Genomic DNA, 19,124 nt, shown 5'->3' with positions numbered 1-19,124 from the left:
TGTTTTGATGGTACTGATGTCCAAGTAATTCTTCCCACATAGGTTCTTCATGGCTGAAAATCCATTCATATGAGTTACAATGGCAGTGTGATACAGTGGGGACATTGGAAAAGCATGGGTCTGAACTCAAGAAGAGGTGGGGTTGCATTCATAATCTGGTCACTTTCTTAGCTGGATTAACTTGGGCAGGTCACTTGACCTCAGTCTCTTCTGAAGCCAGAACCCTTCTTTAGAAGGGTGCAGCCATGAAATGTGGAAGCACATATCCAACACTGCGCTTGCCTTTCTCATTCCTAAGGTCAATTTCTTCAAGAATCATCCAGTCACGCTTAGTTATTAGTAACTAAGTCCAGTTTCCTTCTTAATGGACCTAGGGCAACAGGAATCTTCAGCTCCTGGAGGCAGGGGATCTTAGAGATCCAAAGACCATGTTGTCCAAGTCCGACTTTTAACTGTAGGTGTCCTCATTTCCAAGATGAGGAAAAAATAGACCTGAGGAAGTTAAAAAGCCTTGCTCAAGGTCACCTATCAGGCATACTTGGAACCTTGGCTCTATGCAGTGCAGTCTCTCTATAGAACCCTGGAGGTTTATCAATACCTAAGAAATTACCCATGAGAGTCTAAGGAAGTACATTTGTATTAATGACCCAAAAGCCAGCAAACAAACCATTTCCTTTGGCTTATATTTGGCCTCTGTCATCCTCCAAATCTTAGGTTCTAGGAGTCAGATCCCAAGACTTCTTTGTGCTTGCCTGTAGATTTTCCAGACATGGGCTGGAGAGCATAGACTGGTTCACTAGACCCCAACGGAGCTGCCTCTCTTGATCATTTCAAAGATGTTCTCAAACCTCTCTTTGCTCCTTAAATGTTATTTCCTTTCCAGAATGAATGAAGAACAGATAGCTACCGTCTGTCTATCGGTTCTAAGAGCTCTCTCCTACCTTCACAATCAAGGAGTAATTCACAGGGACATAAAGAGTGACTCCATCCTCCTGACAAGTGATGGCCGGGTAAGATTTCCTATTTGGCCTCTCCATAGTTTAGTTTGCCACTTTGTCTGTCATGGGCATTATCCTCCTAAGAACCCTTTCTCATAATTCTAAGTCTCCCTGGTCACAGTCACCCACTGCCCTTCCCAGAAAGCTTACCAAAAAGGAAATTACCATCCTCTGTGTCATCCTATTAGTCAGGATTATCTGTGATCTGAATTTGATGGATGACTTCCCACTTTAACAATGAGTGTAGGAAGGGATAGGAACTATGGAAATTTCTTTCCGTTTTCTTCTATGTTCTTATTTTTGTTGGAGGAAAAGAGATGACTTTTCTGGGGTTTTGTCCACCCTGTCTGTGGAGTTGTGCATGTCTGTGGTATTTCTCAGAGTTCCTGCAGGAAAGAGAAGGCAAACTCCAGTGGACAGCTTGAGGAGAGTTTAATAAAGGTGTGGGCACACGTAGACAAGTCAGAAGGAGGAGTACATGACGATTCACGTGGCCTTCTAGAATAGTGTGCCACTCTTACTGCCTCATGCCTGAGGAGGGGAGGCCAGGAACTGGCTACTGGAATCTGAAAACAGAGATTATTATATGAAGAGGGATGCCTGGCAGGAACTCTGATCTTCAGTGGAAGACAGGCCACAGTGGAGCTGCATGATGGGAGCTGGGAGGATCAATATCTGAACCTCCCTCCGTTCTTTCCTTCCAGTCTCCTATTCGTACTTCCCATTAGTCGAACCCAATCAGAAACCATCAGTGCGGTCAACACAGGTTGGCGTCCCAGGGCTCAGAGGGGAGGAGAATAGATATGGAAAGGCAAATGAAAGATATCCATCACCCCAACTTATCCCGAGGCCCAGACTGCTGCATTTCCCATTCCCACAGCCAGCTCAAGGGAGTCTGCAGAAACTCATCAGCCACACCAGGTTACAAAGAATATAGACTACAGTAGCCAAGGAAAGAATGAGTTGGCATTTCAAAGCAGTCTTAGTTAGACGGTAGAGTTTTGAAGCATAGATTTTTATCATCTAGGCCCTTTTAATCTCCTAGAAACTCCCACCACAGGTAATGGCACTGGCATGCAGGGAGCCAGTTGTCCCATTAGTACACCTGTCTTTTACAGCCCAGCAATCTCAGCCATCTGGGAAATGTTCACATCACAGCAGAATGCCCAGGGACAATCAGAGGGCAGCTAAAAGAAATTCTTCCCAACACTTCAGCCTTTTTTCTGTTTTAAAGAGATTGTCAATTCTACTGTGGAAAATTCAGGAAATTCAGAAAAGTATAAAGGACAAAATAAAGATCACCCTTAATGCATTTCCCATTCTCCCCATATTTCCCTGTACATGTACTTGCAAACTTGGGATTATTTTTAATGGGTAGTTTAAGTCCTGCTTTTTGCATTACTCAGGCTGATTTTTTTTTTTTTTTTTTTTAGAAAGAGGGTATGGGAGGGTGCATTAGTCAGTTCTTGCTACGTAACAAACCACTCTACACTCAATGGCTTAAAAGGACAATCACATATTTGCTCACAGTTCTGTGAGCCAGCATTTGGGCTGACCTCTACTGGAACAGCTTGTCTCTACTCCATGGCCATCAGCCAAGCTCACTTTTGCATTTGTGGTCAGCCTGCTGTTGATGGTCTCATTCATTTGCCCAGAGCTTTGTCATGGGTCCCCCATCTCCCAGCAGATTCTCCCAGGCTTATTTCCATGGTGCCTATGGCAAGATTACTCAGATCAGCAAGAGAGGCAAGCTCCATGGCACGCTTTTGAACCCTATCCTTATATCTTGTTTGCTAATGTCCCTTTTGGCCAAAGTGAGTCACACAGCCAAGCCTAGATGCAAGGGATGGGAAAATGGATTCCACCTCTTGATGAGAGAAGATGCAGAGTCACATTGCAAAGGGATGTAGGTACAGGGAGGAGAAGGATATGTGGCCATGTTGCACAATTTCCTAAAGAGTGGGAGAGCTGTGAGAAAAGGTCTGGGACCTTCCCCTGCCCTGAGTCAAGAGAGTACTTAAGCAAGGTTCCATGACTATAGAACATAATTCACAAAGCACTGAACGGTCCACAAATGGGTCCTGGGGACTGATGCTTACAGGAAAAAAAAAAAAAAGAAAAAGAAAAAAGCAGAGTGGTTTCAAGGCAGGCTTGTCCCCTTCCTAGAGATTGATGACAAAAGTTTTCTTGCTACAAGCACATGTCAGATGGCAATATCAGACATGAGACTAAGATAATTCATTGTTTAATCAGCTCAAAGATCTCCCCTTCCCACAGTACACAGGTTATTAAAATCATTCAGTGTCATTCTCGAGGGCAGAACCTATGCTCCACACACTTCCTGAATTTCCATGTACCCAGCAAAGAGCTCCCAAGGACTGGCACATGGTGAGTGCTTTTAGCCTTACTGGTTTGTTCACTCACTCCTTCCATAAATATTCCCTGAATGTCTACTGCTTTCCAGGGACAGTTGTAGGTCCTAAGGATAAACACAGCAAAACCACTACTTTCATTAAGCATATTTGGGGCATGGAGGTGGGATAAATATACAAAATCACTCTAGACAGGTGGTGATAAGCACTAAGTTTTCCATAATTAATTTAAGCAGAGTAAGAATATGGTAGAAAGTGATACAGGATGGGATCAGAGAAGGCCCCTCTGAGGTGGTGATGCTACGGCAGAGACTGAGTGGGTCCTATGGCTGTCAGGGTTGAGAATCTTCCAGAAGAGGGAGCGATCAGCGTGTTGAGTAGATCCTATGGGTCTCAGGTATGTGGCCCAGAGTATGCTCTTTCACATTTCAGAACAACATACCATGTTGATTCCATTGGGCTTCTTCAGTTTCTATAGAGAAAGGAAACTTTTTTTTTTTTTTTTGAGAATGGGAGTGAAGACATAGTGTGACCACTTCAAGATTTGTACTAATTTATTTTGTACCAATTTATTAGGGTCTGAAGTTTTATATTGGAGAAAGCACCCTCATTTTTTTATTATTGTAACAAATCACTCCAACACTTGGGGTCTTAAATCAAAAGTCATTTAGGATTTTTACATGGCTCTGAAGATTGGCTGGGCTCAGCTAGCCAGGACCACTCTGACTTGTAGTTAGATGATGCATCTGGAAGTCTTCCTCACTTACACGTGCTGGCTGGGGGCTGGGCACTCAGCTGAGCTATCAACCAGAACACCCATGATGTGACCTCTCCTTATGGCCTTCCTCTCAGCATGGACGCTGGATTCCAAGAGCAAGGGTCCTAAGAAAACAAGGTTTATGACATAATCTTGAAGTCCCATAACGCCACATCCACTGTACTTTCAGTTCTTCCAGTTCAGGAGGAAGGAATGTAAAACCCTCCTTGGCAGGAAGAGGATTGACTCCTGTCGTCAAAGGAGCTCATGGGCTGGGGCATAATATTGCTGGCTTTTTCTGGAAAATGTTATGTCACACAAGCTACAATGAGTTTTCTTGTTGTTGGGAGATGTGCAGCCTCGTTAACCGTTAGAGAAATACAAATTAAAACTAGCAGATATCACTTCACATCTATCCGAATGGCTAAAGTGAAAAGTAGCAATAATACCACTTATCCACACACTGCTGGTGGGAGTGTGGAACAGTTCAGCTCCAAAACATGAGTCCTTTCAGAACTAAAAATTGCATGTGACCAGTAATTGCCTTCTTAGGCATATATTCCAGAAACATGGAAACTTATTTTCACACATAAACTTGCACATATATGTTTGTAGCAGTTTCATTTATCATAGCTTGGACCTAGAAACTACCTGAGTGTTCTTCCAAGGGTTAGTGGTTACACAAACTGTGATGTGTTTATACCATGGAACACCAGGCAAAAAAAAAAAAAGAAGAAGAAGAAGAAGAACAAATCAGTAATACACGTAAGCACTTAGATGAAGGAATTGTGCTGAGTGGGAAAAAGCCAATCTCAAAAAGATACATGACACATACTTCCATTTATGTAACATTTGTGAAATAACATAATTATAGAAAGGCAGGGAAGATTAGTGGTTGCAGGGGTGAAAGACTGCAGGGTGACTGTAAAGGGGTTGCCCGAGGAGTCTTATGGTGATGGGACAATTGGGTGCCATTTTTAAAATTAATTTATTTATTTTAGAGAGCATGTGAAAGCAAGGGGAGAGACAGAAGAAGAGAGGAAGAATCTCAAGTGGACTCCCCACTGAGTGCAAAGCCAGATACACAGCTCAGTCTCACAACCCTGAGATCATGACCTGAGCTGAAATCGAGAGTTGGATGCTTAACCAACTGAGACACCCATATGCCCCAAGGGGCAATTAGGTACCTTTACTCTGTTGTTGGTTACTCAAGGCTACAATTGCAATTGCAAAGTATATACACACACTTAAACACTACATATATAAATGAGTTCATGTACAAATGATTAAACCTGAACAATGTCTATGGGATGTACCAACATCAGTTTCTTGGTGTTGATATTGTACTATAGTTTTACAAGATGCCAACATTAGGAAGGACTGGTTACTCATTGCTTTGCAACTTCCTATGAATCTACAGTTATTTTAAAATTAAAAAAAACTAAAAGAGACAGTGAATTGCTTAAGTTTTTTTCAAAGGATAAATTTCTGGTGTGCCTGAGTAGCTTAGGGGGTTAAGCATCTGACTCTCGATCTCAGGGTCATGAGTTAGTTTGAGCCCAACACTGGGCTCCATGCTGGGGGTGGACCCTACTTTAAAAAGAAAAAAAAGGGGGGGGATACATCCTTTGTGGCCTCTAAAAAAGACTAGAAGAGAAATTGTGATCAGAGTAAATTGTTGACTGTTTGTCTATGATATAAATGATAGCTAATGAGTCACTAATTTGTGTTAAGCGGGGGGATATGGTATTTGGAGTTTGAAAGGGAAAATAAATAGCATATCACAGGTGGTTGCAAGAATTACATGAAATAATTTGTGTAAAACCATCAGAAGTAAAACGGTTCCAACACAGAAGCCCAAAAAGGTTGATCCCCCCACCCTGGAACTTAAGGGTGGAATAAATTCATTTACAATTGTTTTTTAGCCTGAGGCTTACATTTGAGATATGATACTTAGGAGCCACTTGACAGGGAGTGATTTAACTTTTATCAAATTCACCAGCTAGAATGGAATTCAAACCCCTGACCTATTAAGCCCAGTTCCTATTTTGAAAAGGGACATGCACAGTGATTTTTATAGTCCCCCCCCCCACCTTTTTTAACTAAAAATTTATTGCCACAATTTAAGAATCAGGAGATGTCACAGAAAATTTCAGGTTCCCATCTTCCTTAAAAAAAAAAAAAAAAAATCAAAGTATCTGACAACGCTGTGCCTGCCTTCACACATGGCAGTCCTGGCGGTGGTGTGTTTAGGGTGACTGGCGTTTAAGCCAATGCTGCTGCTGCCGCATCTTCACCAGACTTCCTCCTCCAGTGCTCACTCGCTCCCCCTCCCAGGGCCACCCCTGGCATCTCTTTTCCTGGAGACTATCTCCAGCCTCTGTGGTCTGGTCTCCCAGTCCAGAACAGGCTAGAAATTCCAGGGAATTAACGTTCACCCTCCCTTGGGGCAGCCCAGGATCACCTGATGGAAGCTGGGGTATAAACACCCCAGCTGCCTTGCCCTTGGATAGACATGTTCTACCCAGCCTCCCGGACTTCATCGTCAGAAGTAAGCTCTGGTTCCCACATTGCTGGGGCCTGGCTGCCTTCCCTGCCCACTTCATTACCACTGTTTCATGTATCTCCCCAATAAATGACTTGCGCTGATTCCTTGTCTTGCGATATGCTCAGAGGGAGAGGGGACTAAACCAACGTACTGCGCAGGCGCAGTGTAATGTGTGTGCGCCCTCTTCTTTCACAGGATTACAAACCAAGGTAAAGGATAGCTGTGGGGCCATAGAAGGCAACTAGGGCCTTGAGACTGTTCCACACCCCCTTTCCTGGGCCCTGACAGCCAGGACAGTGTCTCTTCACCAAAGACATGTACCCCTAGTTTTTCATAGTCTCCACCTGGCCTGTTAAATTTGTCTTTTGGCACCATTAGGCATTTGAGTGTTTTTGTGTCTCGAATACATAGAGTTCTACAGTTAGAAGAAGACCTGAAGGTTATCTCCCAGAAGCTGTTCATAAATGAAGAGAGATGTGAGCATATTACAAGCATGTGTAAATTGATTCCTTTACCACAGCATCTGAGATATTCCCAGACTCTAGGCCTCTTCCTTTCCCTGCAAGAAGCACAGACTGAGAGGTCAAGAGACTGGGTCTGAGTCCTCCTCTCTATCATCTTCCTATTGTTGTACAGTCTTGGGCAAGTTCCCATCCTTTCCCACTCTGTCAAACGGCAGAGAACTGGCTGAGGCCTCCGTATTGATCCAGCGTAGGTGCTCTGATGCCCTCCCTCTCCTCCTCAGTTTAGCAGTTGAATTAGTGGGTCCAAAACTGGAGACCCCTTCATCAGTCTGGCCCCTTCTAGTACCTCTCTCCACTCCTTTGTCCCGGATCATTGCTCTACTTAAAACAAATTTAAGAACTATAACGAGCATGAAAACCAATGGAGTCTTCGGCTTAAAAACAAATTCCTGAGTCCACTCCCCAGAGATTCTGATTCCAGCCAGCCTGGGTGATGCCCAAAAGCCTGCATCCCTCTCAAGTCCCCAGGGAATGCCAGTTCTACCCACTTTGAATATCATTGCCTTATAAGAAGCACCCAGAAACCAGGCACAAATGAATCCATCTTTTTGCCTTAGCAAAAACCTGGAGCAGATGCGTGAATTCTTCAGAGTGAAGGCAGTTTACAAAATGAGGGTTTTACCCTCTTTCTAAAACCTGTAGTTCTTTTGTGGATAGACTCTCCCCACCTTCTCCTCCTCCAGCCATGGTTTTGTGCAGCCCCTGATTCCTAGCCAGGACTGGCTGAGATGACTAGGATTTCAGCTTTAAAGATCAGCTTTAAGCCCTAAGCTCTAGTTCCTCCTCTGGCTCCTGGGGAAGAAGCTGCATCACCTCCTTTTAAGGCGCTAGCGGTGTGCTAGCTGCAATTCTCTTAGCCTAGCTGCATTAGTGAGACAAAGCATTTCCTAATCCACCGTGTTGTACCATTCTACGTGAAATAAGGCTCAGCTTAGAGTCTGTGTGATTTGATTTGAAGATCTGCCTATGGTGCTTTATTGTACTCATTATTTGAGTTCTCATTATCTACTTGCAGATTGGTTTGGATGAGTATTGTGTGCAATTATGTTCTTCTAGAGAATTGTCTCTTTTATGTCCTTGGATGAATAAAAAATTCACATAAAAGTACTTTCACATCTCCAGCGGAGGAACAGACCTAGCTTCCTGTGTTGAGTTTCAGTTTCTCAGCTTACATACTGTCAGGGAGATAATTATTAGTCTGGCAGATTTGGGGTCTTTTTTTTCTGTCTGGAAAAAGAAAGCCACACCAGAGGTATGGAAATTAAAAACTGCCAACGTCAAAATGCTGATACATTCACCTGCTTAGTTCAGGTTTTTTTAAATTTACAGGCAAAAAAAAAAAATGTTTTAGCGAATTTGTTCCTCCCCCACTGTCTGCATAGTACGGTTATGAATTTACTCGCATTAAAGCTTTGGAAATAACCACACTCATGCACACACAATTATAGTTTATCTGTTTCTTAAAACTGATCTAGACTTCTTCACAAATTTCTACTGACTAAAACAAACAAAGGCAACTCTTAATTTAATCTATTAAATTCAGTCTACTTAAATAAACATTGTCTATGAAAGTTCAGCCACGTTATGGTAAGCCTAAATTGATAGCTTTAGAATCTCAAACTTTCAGATTTGGCCACCATCTACTTCCTCTTCTCATTTCCCACCCCTCTCTTTCTCAAGGAGTCTGGGAGAATAAGGGACAAATGTGGCTTCTGAGAACTCAAGGTGACAGATGTAAGACCCATCTTCTTGTTCTTCTTTGGTCCCTGCCTTGGCATAACTGGCCTCTTCTGCTACCAGGACTGGTGACCACTGGTCCCACAGCTCTGGGCTTTTCAGAAGAGTGCCTCTGCTGCATGTCACAACTCCAGCCTCTTGTTTCAAGTCTTGAAAGCCATCCTGAGGCTCCTCATGTCAACCACAGGCCTGTGCCAGGCATTTTTCCATTCCTTCATTGAAATCTGGAGGATCTTCTGGAACCCTACACAACAGACAGAGACCATGGAAGCCAATAGCACTGCCTCAAGTTCACTGCCACCCACTCTGTTGTGCCATCTCTCCCAGAGGCCACATTGGGCATAGCTACAGCTAATATTCAGCCAGCATTCATTAGTATGTCTATACCCATTATTAAAATATTGCAATATATTCATGCTTGTTGATTAATACCCACTGTTTCAAGTCATTGGAGTATCCCCCATTACAACAGCTCTTTACTGGGATGCCCTTACCTCATTAAAGATCGTAAAGCCCATAGGATAATTCCAGGACACAGCTCAACTTCATTTCTAGACTCCAATTGATCTAGATGATTCCGGTTATTAAATATTTTTAATATTACCTCTGAACACAGATGCATGTGGCTGTTCCTCTCCCTTGTTTGTTTGGGGTTGTATGCTACTCAGGTATTTCTGAAGGTCACTGCCATCCGCTTGGGGTGCTGGAAGTGAATATAATAAAGAGTTGGGACCTAAATCAAATAACTTCTCTTTGTCTTCTCCTGCAAACAATCATAGGCTGAAAGGGTTGGACTATAGGCTTTTCACTTCTGAATTGTAGACTCCTCTGACAGGAAAGCAACAAGGATTATGGACCAGCTAGCAAGGCCACAGGGCTCTCTTCTTTGTACCACATAGGAAATCTATGATCTGACACATTAGGGTTTGATTCTTGATATGCCAAAGCAATTGAGTAAAGTATCTCTCCATTAAGCCAGTTTTCTCTAGCAGTCCATCCAGAACAATCCAATCTCTTCCCACCCCAACCCACACCACCACTAACCTTGGCCTGATTAGAGAGGAGATCATGAACAAGAAATAGAAAAAGATACAATTTCCAAAACATTACCCCCATTTCATCTGTGTTCCAACTTTGAGTCTAGAAGCAGGTGTCTTCAGCAAGTCAATAATGGTTTCAGAAAGAGTACCAGTGTGTCTTCTACCCACGATTTGCTATCATATATGTATGTGTCATTATAAAATAAAATCAATCTAGTAATATGTGTTTTTTGGGTATCTACTATTTTCCCAGATTTTAAGGAACACAGTGAGGCTTCACAATTAGGAGGGAGAGCTTCTGCCTCTGAGGACTTTCATTTCTAGCCAGAGGGACAAAATCAGCATCAGAAAATAGTTCAAGATTGGGGCACCTGGGTGGCTCAGTGGGTTAAGCCGCTGCCTTCGGCTCAAGTCATGATCTCAGGGTCCTGGGATCGAGTCCTGAGAGCCTGCTTCCCTCTTTCTCTCTCTCTCTGCCTGCCTCTCTGCCTACTTATGATCTGTCTCTGTCAAATAAATAAATAAAATCTTAAAAAAAAAAGAAAATAGTTCAAGATTGAATGAACGTTAAATTCTCTCACATTTGAAGAGGAGAGATCAATATGGGTTCCTGAGAAAAATTCTGGAGTAAGTGAGAAGTGACAAGGGCCTTGAAATATGAATTTCATATTCTTGAATTAAGAGTTGAATATACTTTCCCTCTAGGACTAGGAAGTAGACAGAGATGTTCCCCCAAGTACTAAAATATGCAGTAATTCAAGAAAAGGAAAAATAAAAGGTAAACATATTGGGAAGGAAGAAATAAAGCTGTCTTTGTTTACAGATGATATGATCACCCATGTAGAAAATTCAAAAGAATTGACAAGAAAAACTAAAACTAATGACAATTATAGCAAGGTTGAAGGATATATGGTTTTAGAGCAAAGTTCATCATTTTGCTACATGCTAGCAATGAAAATGAATTTGAAATTATAAACACAATGCCACTTATACAAACACCCTAAAATATTTAGGCATAAATCTAACAAATCATATACTAGATTTATTTGAGGGAAACTACGTAAGTGTGAATGAAATCAAAGGACTAAATAAATGGAGAGATACTCAATGTTTGTGGATAAGAAGACTCAATATTCCCAAAATGTCATTTCTTCCAAACTCAATCTATAGATTCAGTGCAATCCCAGTCAACATCCAAGCAAATAATTTTGTAGAAATTGACAAACTGATTCTAAAGTGTATGGGGAGAGGCAAAAGACCAACACAATAGCCAAAACATAGTAAAGAAGAACAAAGTCATCCAAGACTACCACTGCCTGACTTTAGGACTTATTAGAAAGCTACAGTCAGTCTACGGCCATACCACCCTGAATGTGCCCAATCTCGTCTGATCTCAGAAGCTAAGCAGGGTCAGGCCTGGTTAGTACTTGGATGGGAGAAAGCTACAGTCATTAACACAGTGTAGTATTGGCAAAAGGAAAGACAGATGGACCAATGGCACCAAATAACCCAGAAATAGACCCACATAAATAGAGTCAACTGATTTCTGACAAGGGAGCAAAGACAATACAATGGAGCAAAGATGATCTTTTTAACAAATAGTGCTGGAACACGTGGAAATCCACATCCAAAAAATTAATCCAGACACAGACTTTATACCTTTCATAAAAATTAACTCTATGTGGAAACACAGACTCAATGGAAATACAGGCCGAGAAGGGAGAAGAGAGGTCTGCATTAACCATGGGAGGAGAAAGACTATCCAGCAAGAGCATATAAAGACAAGAGATGAGGGTTAAGACACAAACCCTCAGAAGCCCAGTCTTTAAGGTACAGGCAGCAGAGAAAGAGCCAGAGAAAAATGTTGAAAAAGTTCAGGGAGTTCTGAAGAGAATTAAGAGAGAACTTGTGCCATAGAGACCATACATTTAATCTATGGAAATTAACCTTCAAACACCCACTCTGAACCATCATTTTCATTGCATATTTTCTATCATCACCAGGAACCCGAAGCCCCAGTCCTCTTCAGTGAGGCCATCTGAAGTTCAGACAAGCCATCATCAACAGGAGTCACAGCCCCCAGAAATAAACTGAATCTTGGTTTTCCAGAGTATATAAACCTGCAGGGAGCCCAATGGTTCTTAAGGATAATTGTAAAAATTCTGTGCAAGGATTTTCAGTTTTTTTTTTTTCTCTCTGATGACATCTAGAATAAATAACATATATATACATGGGGTCATTAGGATGGCCACTTAAACCCCTAGTGACCAAGTGCTAACACCCACACTGACGTTTACATTGGCAAATTCAGTTTGTTGTGAGCAAAGGAGGAAAACAAAAAGAAGAGCCAATACTTCAAAATGATATCTCAGCGTTCCACATAATAGGGTCTTGCTTTAATTCAAATACAGAAATGGGGTTGATCATTTTAATCCTCTCATGGTACTTGGAAATCTGAATGTGTTCAAAGCAAAACCACCTAAACAGCAGCAGTATGTACAAAACTCACCTTAAGAATAGCAATTTACTGGGGTGTCTGGGGGCCTCAATCATTAAGCATCCATCTCTTGATCTCAGCTCAGATCTCAGATCTCAGGGTCGTGAGCTCAAGCCATGTGTTGGGTTCCATGCTAGGCATGGAGCCTACTTAAAAAAACAAAGCAAACAAACAAAACCCTAGCAATTTACTTACACTAAACCATCATCTGTACATTAAATTATAATTGTGGGTTTGAATTTTAACAAATTTTCATTTGGAGTGTAAATTGTACTTGTTTGTTTGTTTGTTTGTTTGTTTTCCATTTGCAAGTGAACCCTGGTGGACGATGGGAGATCTCTCCATTAAAATGGATCATGCCTGGGGTGCCTGGGTGGCTCAGTGGGTTAAAGCCTCTACCTTCAGCTCAGGATATGATCTCAGGGTCCTGGAATCGAGCCCTGCATCGGGCTCTCTGCTCAGTGGGGAGCCTGCTTCCCCTTCTCTCTCTGTTACCTCTCTGCCTACTGTGATCTCTCTCTCTCTGTCAAATAAATAAATAAAATCTTTTTTAAAAAATGGATCTTGCCTTTCCAATAAAATGGTCTGACAACCACCAATTTTTCCAAGGCCTGTTCATGAGACTGTTTTGTTTTAAATATGAAGCCGTATTTCTCCATCTGGAAGCTGGTATTTTTAGATTGTTAACCTCGTTGCATTCCTTTCCTTTTTAGATAAAGTTATCGGACTTTGGTTTTTGTGCTCAAGTTTCTAAAGAGGTGCCCAAGAGGAAATCACTGGTTGGCACTCCCTACTGGATGGCACCCGAGGTGATTTCTAGGCTACCTTATGGGACAGAGGTAAGGGGGAAGCAGTCATTGAGGGTGGCTGGACAGACTCAAGGATGCAGTGGTTCTGAGAGAGTTAATGACCACAGATCAGGGCGATGATGTTTGACTCCATATTTGACCCCCATTCACTAGACTTGTCATAGAGTAGGTTGTGGCAGGAAGGGGACTGGCCACCATTGAGGAAATTGGCACAACGTTGATCCAGAGGCATTTATCAAGGTCCTAAGCAGACACCAGGGTAGGGGGAATCAGGCAAACTCTGACCCCACCCTCAGTGGCAGGCATACCCTAAACAGGGCAACACAACTTGAAATGTGGCCAGAAATGCACACATGAGCAGGTGTCACGACGCAAAGGATAAAGGGTCAGAGACAGCTCTGCAGAATAGAGGTAATATTTGGGGCTGAGCAATAATGTTTTTCCCCTAGAAAAAAATTATATACAAATATTATAACGCATTTCAAAATAGGGCACAATTTCTGCTTCCCTTGGAAAAGAAGCAATTGCTTATAATCTGTTAAGGGATAAGGTTTGGGTATGTGAAAATGAGGGGCCAGAAGGAGTGGAGGAAAAGTGTTCTAGAGAGGGAGCACTGTGAGCAAAGCCCTGAGGCATGCAAGTCTCCACACACACGGCAGTAAGGAGCTCGTTCCAGCTGGGCACACAGCGTTTCCACACATTCTGGTGCAGAAGGCGATTCTAAGAGAGGGGAACATGAAGAGGTGGCATGGACCAGTGAACTAAGGATATCAGCATAAATGAAGGCAGGCTCCGCTCTCTTTCCCTTGTTTGCTTGCCCTTGAATGAGTACTCGACTTGTCTCAATGTGGTCCCGAGAGCATAAATTCTCAGTGAAGATCACAGCAAGGGTTATAACAGGAATGCAGCTCACTGATAAGAGGTGTAATGAGCCTGGGACTGGGAAGTGGCTGTAACTGGGAACCAATAGCCCAGCTATGGCTTCTCATTGTCCTGACTTCCCATTCTGCACTCAGAAAGAATTGCTTGTCGGCTCTTCCTTTTCTTTTCCCTGTTACCTGAAAATGGTTTTGTAAAGCAGGGTTTTTGTGCACACTACTTCAAAATGATAAAATGTAAAGGAAAGAACCCTGACATAGGGAAGGAAGAGCTATTTTTAAAAATTAAATTAATAAAAGGATCAGCATATATCGTGTTGTTGGGCAATGTAGCTTTTTGCAGTTTGTTCTGAATATGTCAGATGCATTTTTTTTATGATTTAAATGCAATTGTCTTCTCTGTGTTCATAACATAAAATTTGAGTGTTTTTCTTATCTGCCCAGATAGGTAACTACCTAATTTAGCAGTTTAAAAAAAAAAAAAAAAAAAAAAAGCTCTGAACTCGAGCATGTTAAGATATTCATATGTACCTAAATGGCAGAATCTTCACTAAAGTTGTCTTTAAAAAGCAAATGAATACACTGTATGTTAGTTAAACTGAATTGAAATAAAATAAAAATAACAATAAAAATAAAGCAAATGAAGACCATTAGCAAAAACTGGGTAACTGGGCACTTCAGTCTGTAAATCTGGGCTATAAGTTTTGGAAGTTTACAAATACCACCTTCATTTATAAATGGGTATGAATCTGTTGGGTCCCCTGGAAACATCCAACATTTCAGAATGTTCTCCTTGCCTGAGACAACCATTGGATTGTGCCTAACAGGTAGATATCTGGTCCCTCGGGATCATGGTGATAGAAATGATCGATGGCGAACCACCCTACTTCAATGAGCCTCCCCTCCAGGCCATGCGGAGGATTCGGGACAGTTTACCTCCAAGAGTGAAGGACCTACACAAGGTAAGAAGCACCATCTGTTGCTGAAGCTCAAAGATCATTCTTAGACATTTTTAGTCTCTCTGTAGCTTCAAAGACTGGCATTTCATACCTAGAAGTAGATCCTGGTTGATGGATCTGGATTTTGGAATTCGAATCACTTGGATTCAGATCTCTGCTCTTCCTGTTCACTCAATGGTCAAGGGAGTCAGCTTCTCCATCTCTGAAGTTTGTCTGTAAAATGGGTTACAACTGGCTCATCTGTTGTAGGGTTGGCCAGAAGAGTAAATCAGGTACTCCACGAGAACTCCCTTCCTGAGCACCTGTGACATACTGGGGACTGTTCTAATTACTGGGAATATTGCAGCACCAGACCTCAGATTTCTGACTCTTATAGAGCTTATGTTCTAGTTGGGGAGGCATATGGTAAACCACAAATAGATGAACAAAATAATTTCAGAGACCGATATATGCTACGAAGCAAAGCAAACACTGTAATGCAATGAAGTATGCAGGAGAGGGGATTGGGAACTTGTTTAGGTTGAAGGGTAAAAGAAGCCCTTTCTGGGGACAGATCATCTGAACTGGAATATGAATAGAAGGAAGGAGCAAGATATGCAAAGATCCGGGAGAAAAATGTCTGAGGCAGAGGGAACAACAGGTGCAAAGGCCCTAGGCCAAGATGGAAATCTTCTGTGGCTGAGCAAAGTGAGCCAGGGTAAAGGGTAAGACATGTCAGGGAGGGGAGCAGGGGCCAGATCACACAGGGCAATGAAGAGCATGGTTAAGGAACCAAGTAGGGTCTTTCTGTTTTCCAAGGATTGCCAAGTAGGTTCAAGCTCAGAAAATAATGATGCTGAGTCAAAGAAACAGCAGTCTGGGAACTGCTTACTGGTTAGGGGTGGAGGGAAGGGCTTGCTAAAAGGGAGTGGCCATTTCCACAAGGTCATATAAAAAATGACCATACGCACACCACTCCTCCCCTCCCTTCTGCCTCATGGCACTGGGAGGAACTGAGTCTGCCTTTTAGGGGACAATTATCCTCTCCCCTTACCCCTAAAGCTTAAGGAAGAACCCCTTCAGAATCACCCCTATAGTTGTGTAAACTTTTAGGAAAACAGGAAACTGCTTGAATTGAACAGGAGCTTAAGAGTTTTACTGCATTGGACTAAGTTTAAATAATCAAAAGTGGTTAAAATAGCATGGTATCAAAATAGTCCTACACCCAATGGAAATGGCATGGTGTTCTTCCAAGTCACATACTAGAGCAGTCTTAATCCTAATGGTCATAAACTGAACACCACCCAAGGTTGTTTTCCAAATGGATAAACAATATGTGGTATAATTTAACAGTGAATATTATACAGCAGTGAGAAGGTTAAAGCTTTTACTGCACACCTCAGGGATGAATCCCACAGACACAACGTTGAGTAAAAGAAGCCAGACAGAGAAGAGCTGACAGTACATAACTCCATCTCTAGAAAGGACAAAAAAGGCAAAATTATGCTACTAGAAGTCAGGACAGTGGTGAACCTTTGGAGGAAGATGAGTATTAACAGGAAGGAGACCCAAAGTAGCCCCCTGGAGTGGTAGAATTGTTCTGTGTTGTGGTGGGACTGGAGAGTAAATAGGTATATGTATATATGTGTGTACACACACACACACCTTACACAAGACATACACTTAATTTGAATGTTTGTAAGATATACTTACTGCTTCCATAACTACTTTCTTCTCAAGCTGACTTTCTAGAATTTGCTATTATTTGATAAGATGACTTAACTGGGAAGTGGCTGGAAAACCACTTTGGGGAACTGGGTTAGGTTTCTGTGTTAGTCCTCAGGATGGGCTCTTGTATTCTCACAGGTTTCTTCAGTGCTCCGGGGATTCCTAGACCTGATGCTGGTGAGGGAACCCTCCCAAAGAGCCACAGCCCAGGAACTCCTTGGACATCCATTCTTGAAACTGGCAGGTCCGCCATCTTGCATCGTTCCCCTTATGAGACAATACAGACATCACTGAGTAGAGGATTCTACTGGTGGAATCAAGGTGGAAGAGCTAGATGAGGACATGACAATAATTCAGGAGAACATGAGGAACATGAAAAAGGCCTGTGTACTCGAACCAGCTGATCGGTGGGACAATGTGATGACAGGCAGGGTTCAACAGACCAGGGCATCTTCTTGTGTCTTAAAACAGGCATCTCTCCACTGACAGCTGGCGTGGTCATTTGGAACACGGCTTTAATAGTCATTATTATATTTTTCAGCCCTTCATCCAGCAAATCAGAAGGACTCAGTACAAACTCCGTTACGACATATCCTAGCCACATGCAGGGTAATGCATAGGATTTTCTATACTGAAAGAATAATTTTCTGGCAAAAAAAAAAAAAAAGAAAGGAAAACAAAAAGCACTTTTTTCTTAATGGTAGCAGCGTAATGTATTTTGCAATGAATTTGTAATTTTTCTGTACGATAGTTTTGATAATTTATAGTACTTTGATGTCACGTAGCCATAGTATCAGTTGAAGTAATACCTGTTTACTAGCAAGAGTTTGAACAAAGCCTTTCCTACTTTTTTATCCCTTTCAGAGAACCAACGATTCTTTAGGAACTTTGAATACTGAATGATTCTCAATCACCATCAGCTTTAGTAGAATATCTTTCTTATCTTAACAAGTGTCTTATGTGATGGAGGAAGACTTAAGAGTGATGGTGATGGAGGTGCACATTTCATTTATCCAACCAAAAATAACAAAATTGGAGCCACAGTAAGCCACCAAGCCACTCCTTGGGATAAAGCTTAATCTTTGGAAAATTCTAATTTTCCTTCAAGGTTATTAATTGCAGACCAGTGTTTGCACAGCAGGGTGTTCCCCTTCCCCATGCCCTCTCTCCAGTGGGTGTGATATTCCCCCTCCCCAAGTGTGGCCACATTTCTCACCAAGGAAACAGTTTTCAGTGCTAGGATCATTGGACCCAGTTCCCCAAACTGAATGTTGAAGGAAGACTGAGAATTCCAGTCTCACCAAGGGAAAGGAGAGAGAACAGGTCAAGATGTTTGGTTTTGTTTGTCACTGTTTCGAAAACTCTGTATGCTAGCACACCAAACTCTTGTCTGTATTTACCTTCGTACCAGTATTAATTGCTATTGTTCCTGTATCGTGCTGGAAGTCAGAACTGACTTTAGAGGATGAATTAGGAAAGGGGTATTTTACCAGGTGTGTTCTGACTTCAGTTGTGACCCTGTTATAATGTGTTTCCGACATAGGGGAGTTGTGCTGCTGACTAGATCTTCTTGAATGTTGATAAAAATGAATGACTACTACAATACATTTTGTGTTGCTTGTTGGATGAATTTGCATGTTAACTGTAGGCCAATATAGATTTGCCTTTAAAAACTCTGGAAGAGCTACATAGTCATCATTAGTTTCTATTAATTATGCATCAGAAAAAAAAAAGCCATTTGTTACCAAACTGGAAAACCAGAGGCTTTTCTTAATGACTTCAACATACTGTAACAAATAGGAATTTAAATTTGTGAAAATTCTCTGGTTGCTCTAAGCATAATTAAGAATTTTTGTAATGAATAGGTTGCTAATTATTTATTATAGCTAAAAAGGAAAAAAAAAGGCATAAAATGACCTTCTACAGATTTTTTTTCCCCAAAACTGGAAATGTCTCACCATGAATAGGATCTATAATTTTGTTTCATAAAACACAACAAATCAATGTTTTATGTAAAATATTAAAATATTAATATAAAATGTATGAATAAAAATCTAAATCCAGAAAATGGCCATCCTAAAAGTTCATGGAACAGATTATATTAATTTAACCAGGACTATGTAGAAGTAGAAAGAAAAAGAAAATCTTTTTTTAACCAGAAGAAATATTAAAAACCATTGCAGAAAATTATGGATTTTGGATTCCAAACATTTTCAACAATGTAATGGAAATTTTTCTGTAATTTTCTTATCACTGGGTATTTTATAAATATTCATTGAGTTTAACAAAAGTTACTGT

At 41.6% G+C, this 19,124-nt stretch overlaps 1 protein-coding gene across 2 annotated transcripts in view; it reads left to right on the top strand.

Annotated features, from left to right (window-relative positions):
- The window catches only part of PAK5 (p21 (RAC1) activated kinase 5), a 284,443-nt gene extending 266,012 nt beyond the window's left edge, over positions 1-18,431 (top strand). For both annotated transcript variants that reach the window (XM_032859178.1, XM_032859176.1), the window contains 4 exons: positions 884-1,010; positions 13,187-13,312; positions 14,988-15,122; positions 16,965-18,431. In XM_032859178.1, the coding sequence (XP_032715069.1) occupies positions 884-1,010; positions 13,187-13,312; positions 14,988-15,122; positions 16,965-17,120 (544 nt within the window). In that variant the 3' untranslated portion in view covers positions 17,121-18,431. The remainder of the gene's footprint in view (positions 1-883; positions 1,011-13,186; positions 13,313-14,987; positions 15,123-16,964) is intronic.
- Positions 18,432-19,124: the final 693 nt, after the last annotated feature.

Source organism: Lontra canadensis, unplaced genomic scaffold (genome assembly GCF_010015895.1).
Source record: "Lontra canadensis isolate GAN:19392208 unplaced genomic scaffold, GSC_riverotter_1.0 scaffold16, whole genome shotgun sequence".
Classification (NCBI taxonomy): domain Eukaryota; kingdom Metazoa; phylum Chordata; class Mammalia; order Carnivora; family Mustelidae; genus Lontra; species Lontra canadensis.
Note: the sequence above shows the minus strand (reverse complement) of the source record. Positions and strands in the feature narration are given on the sequence as shown.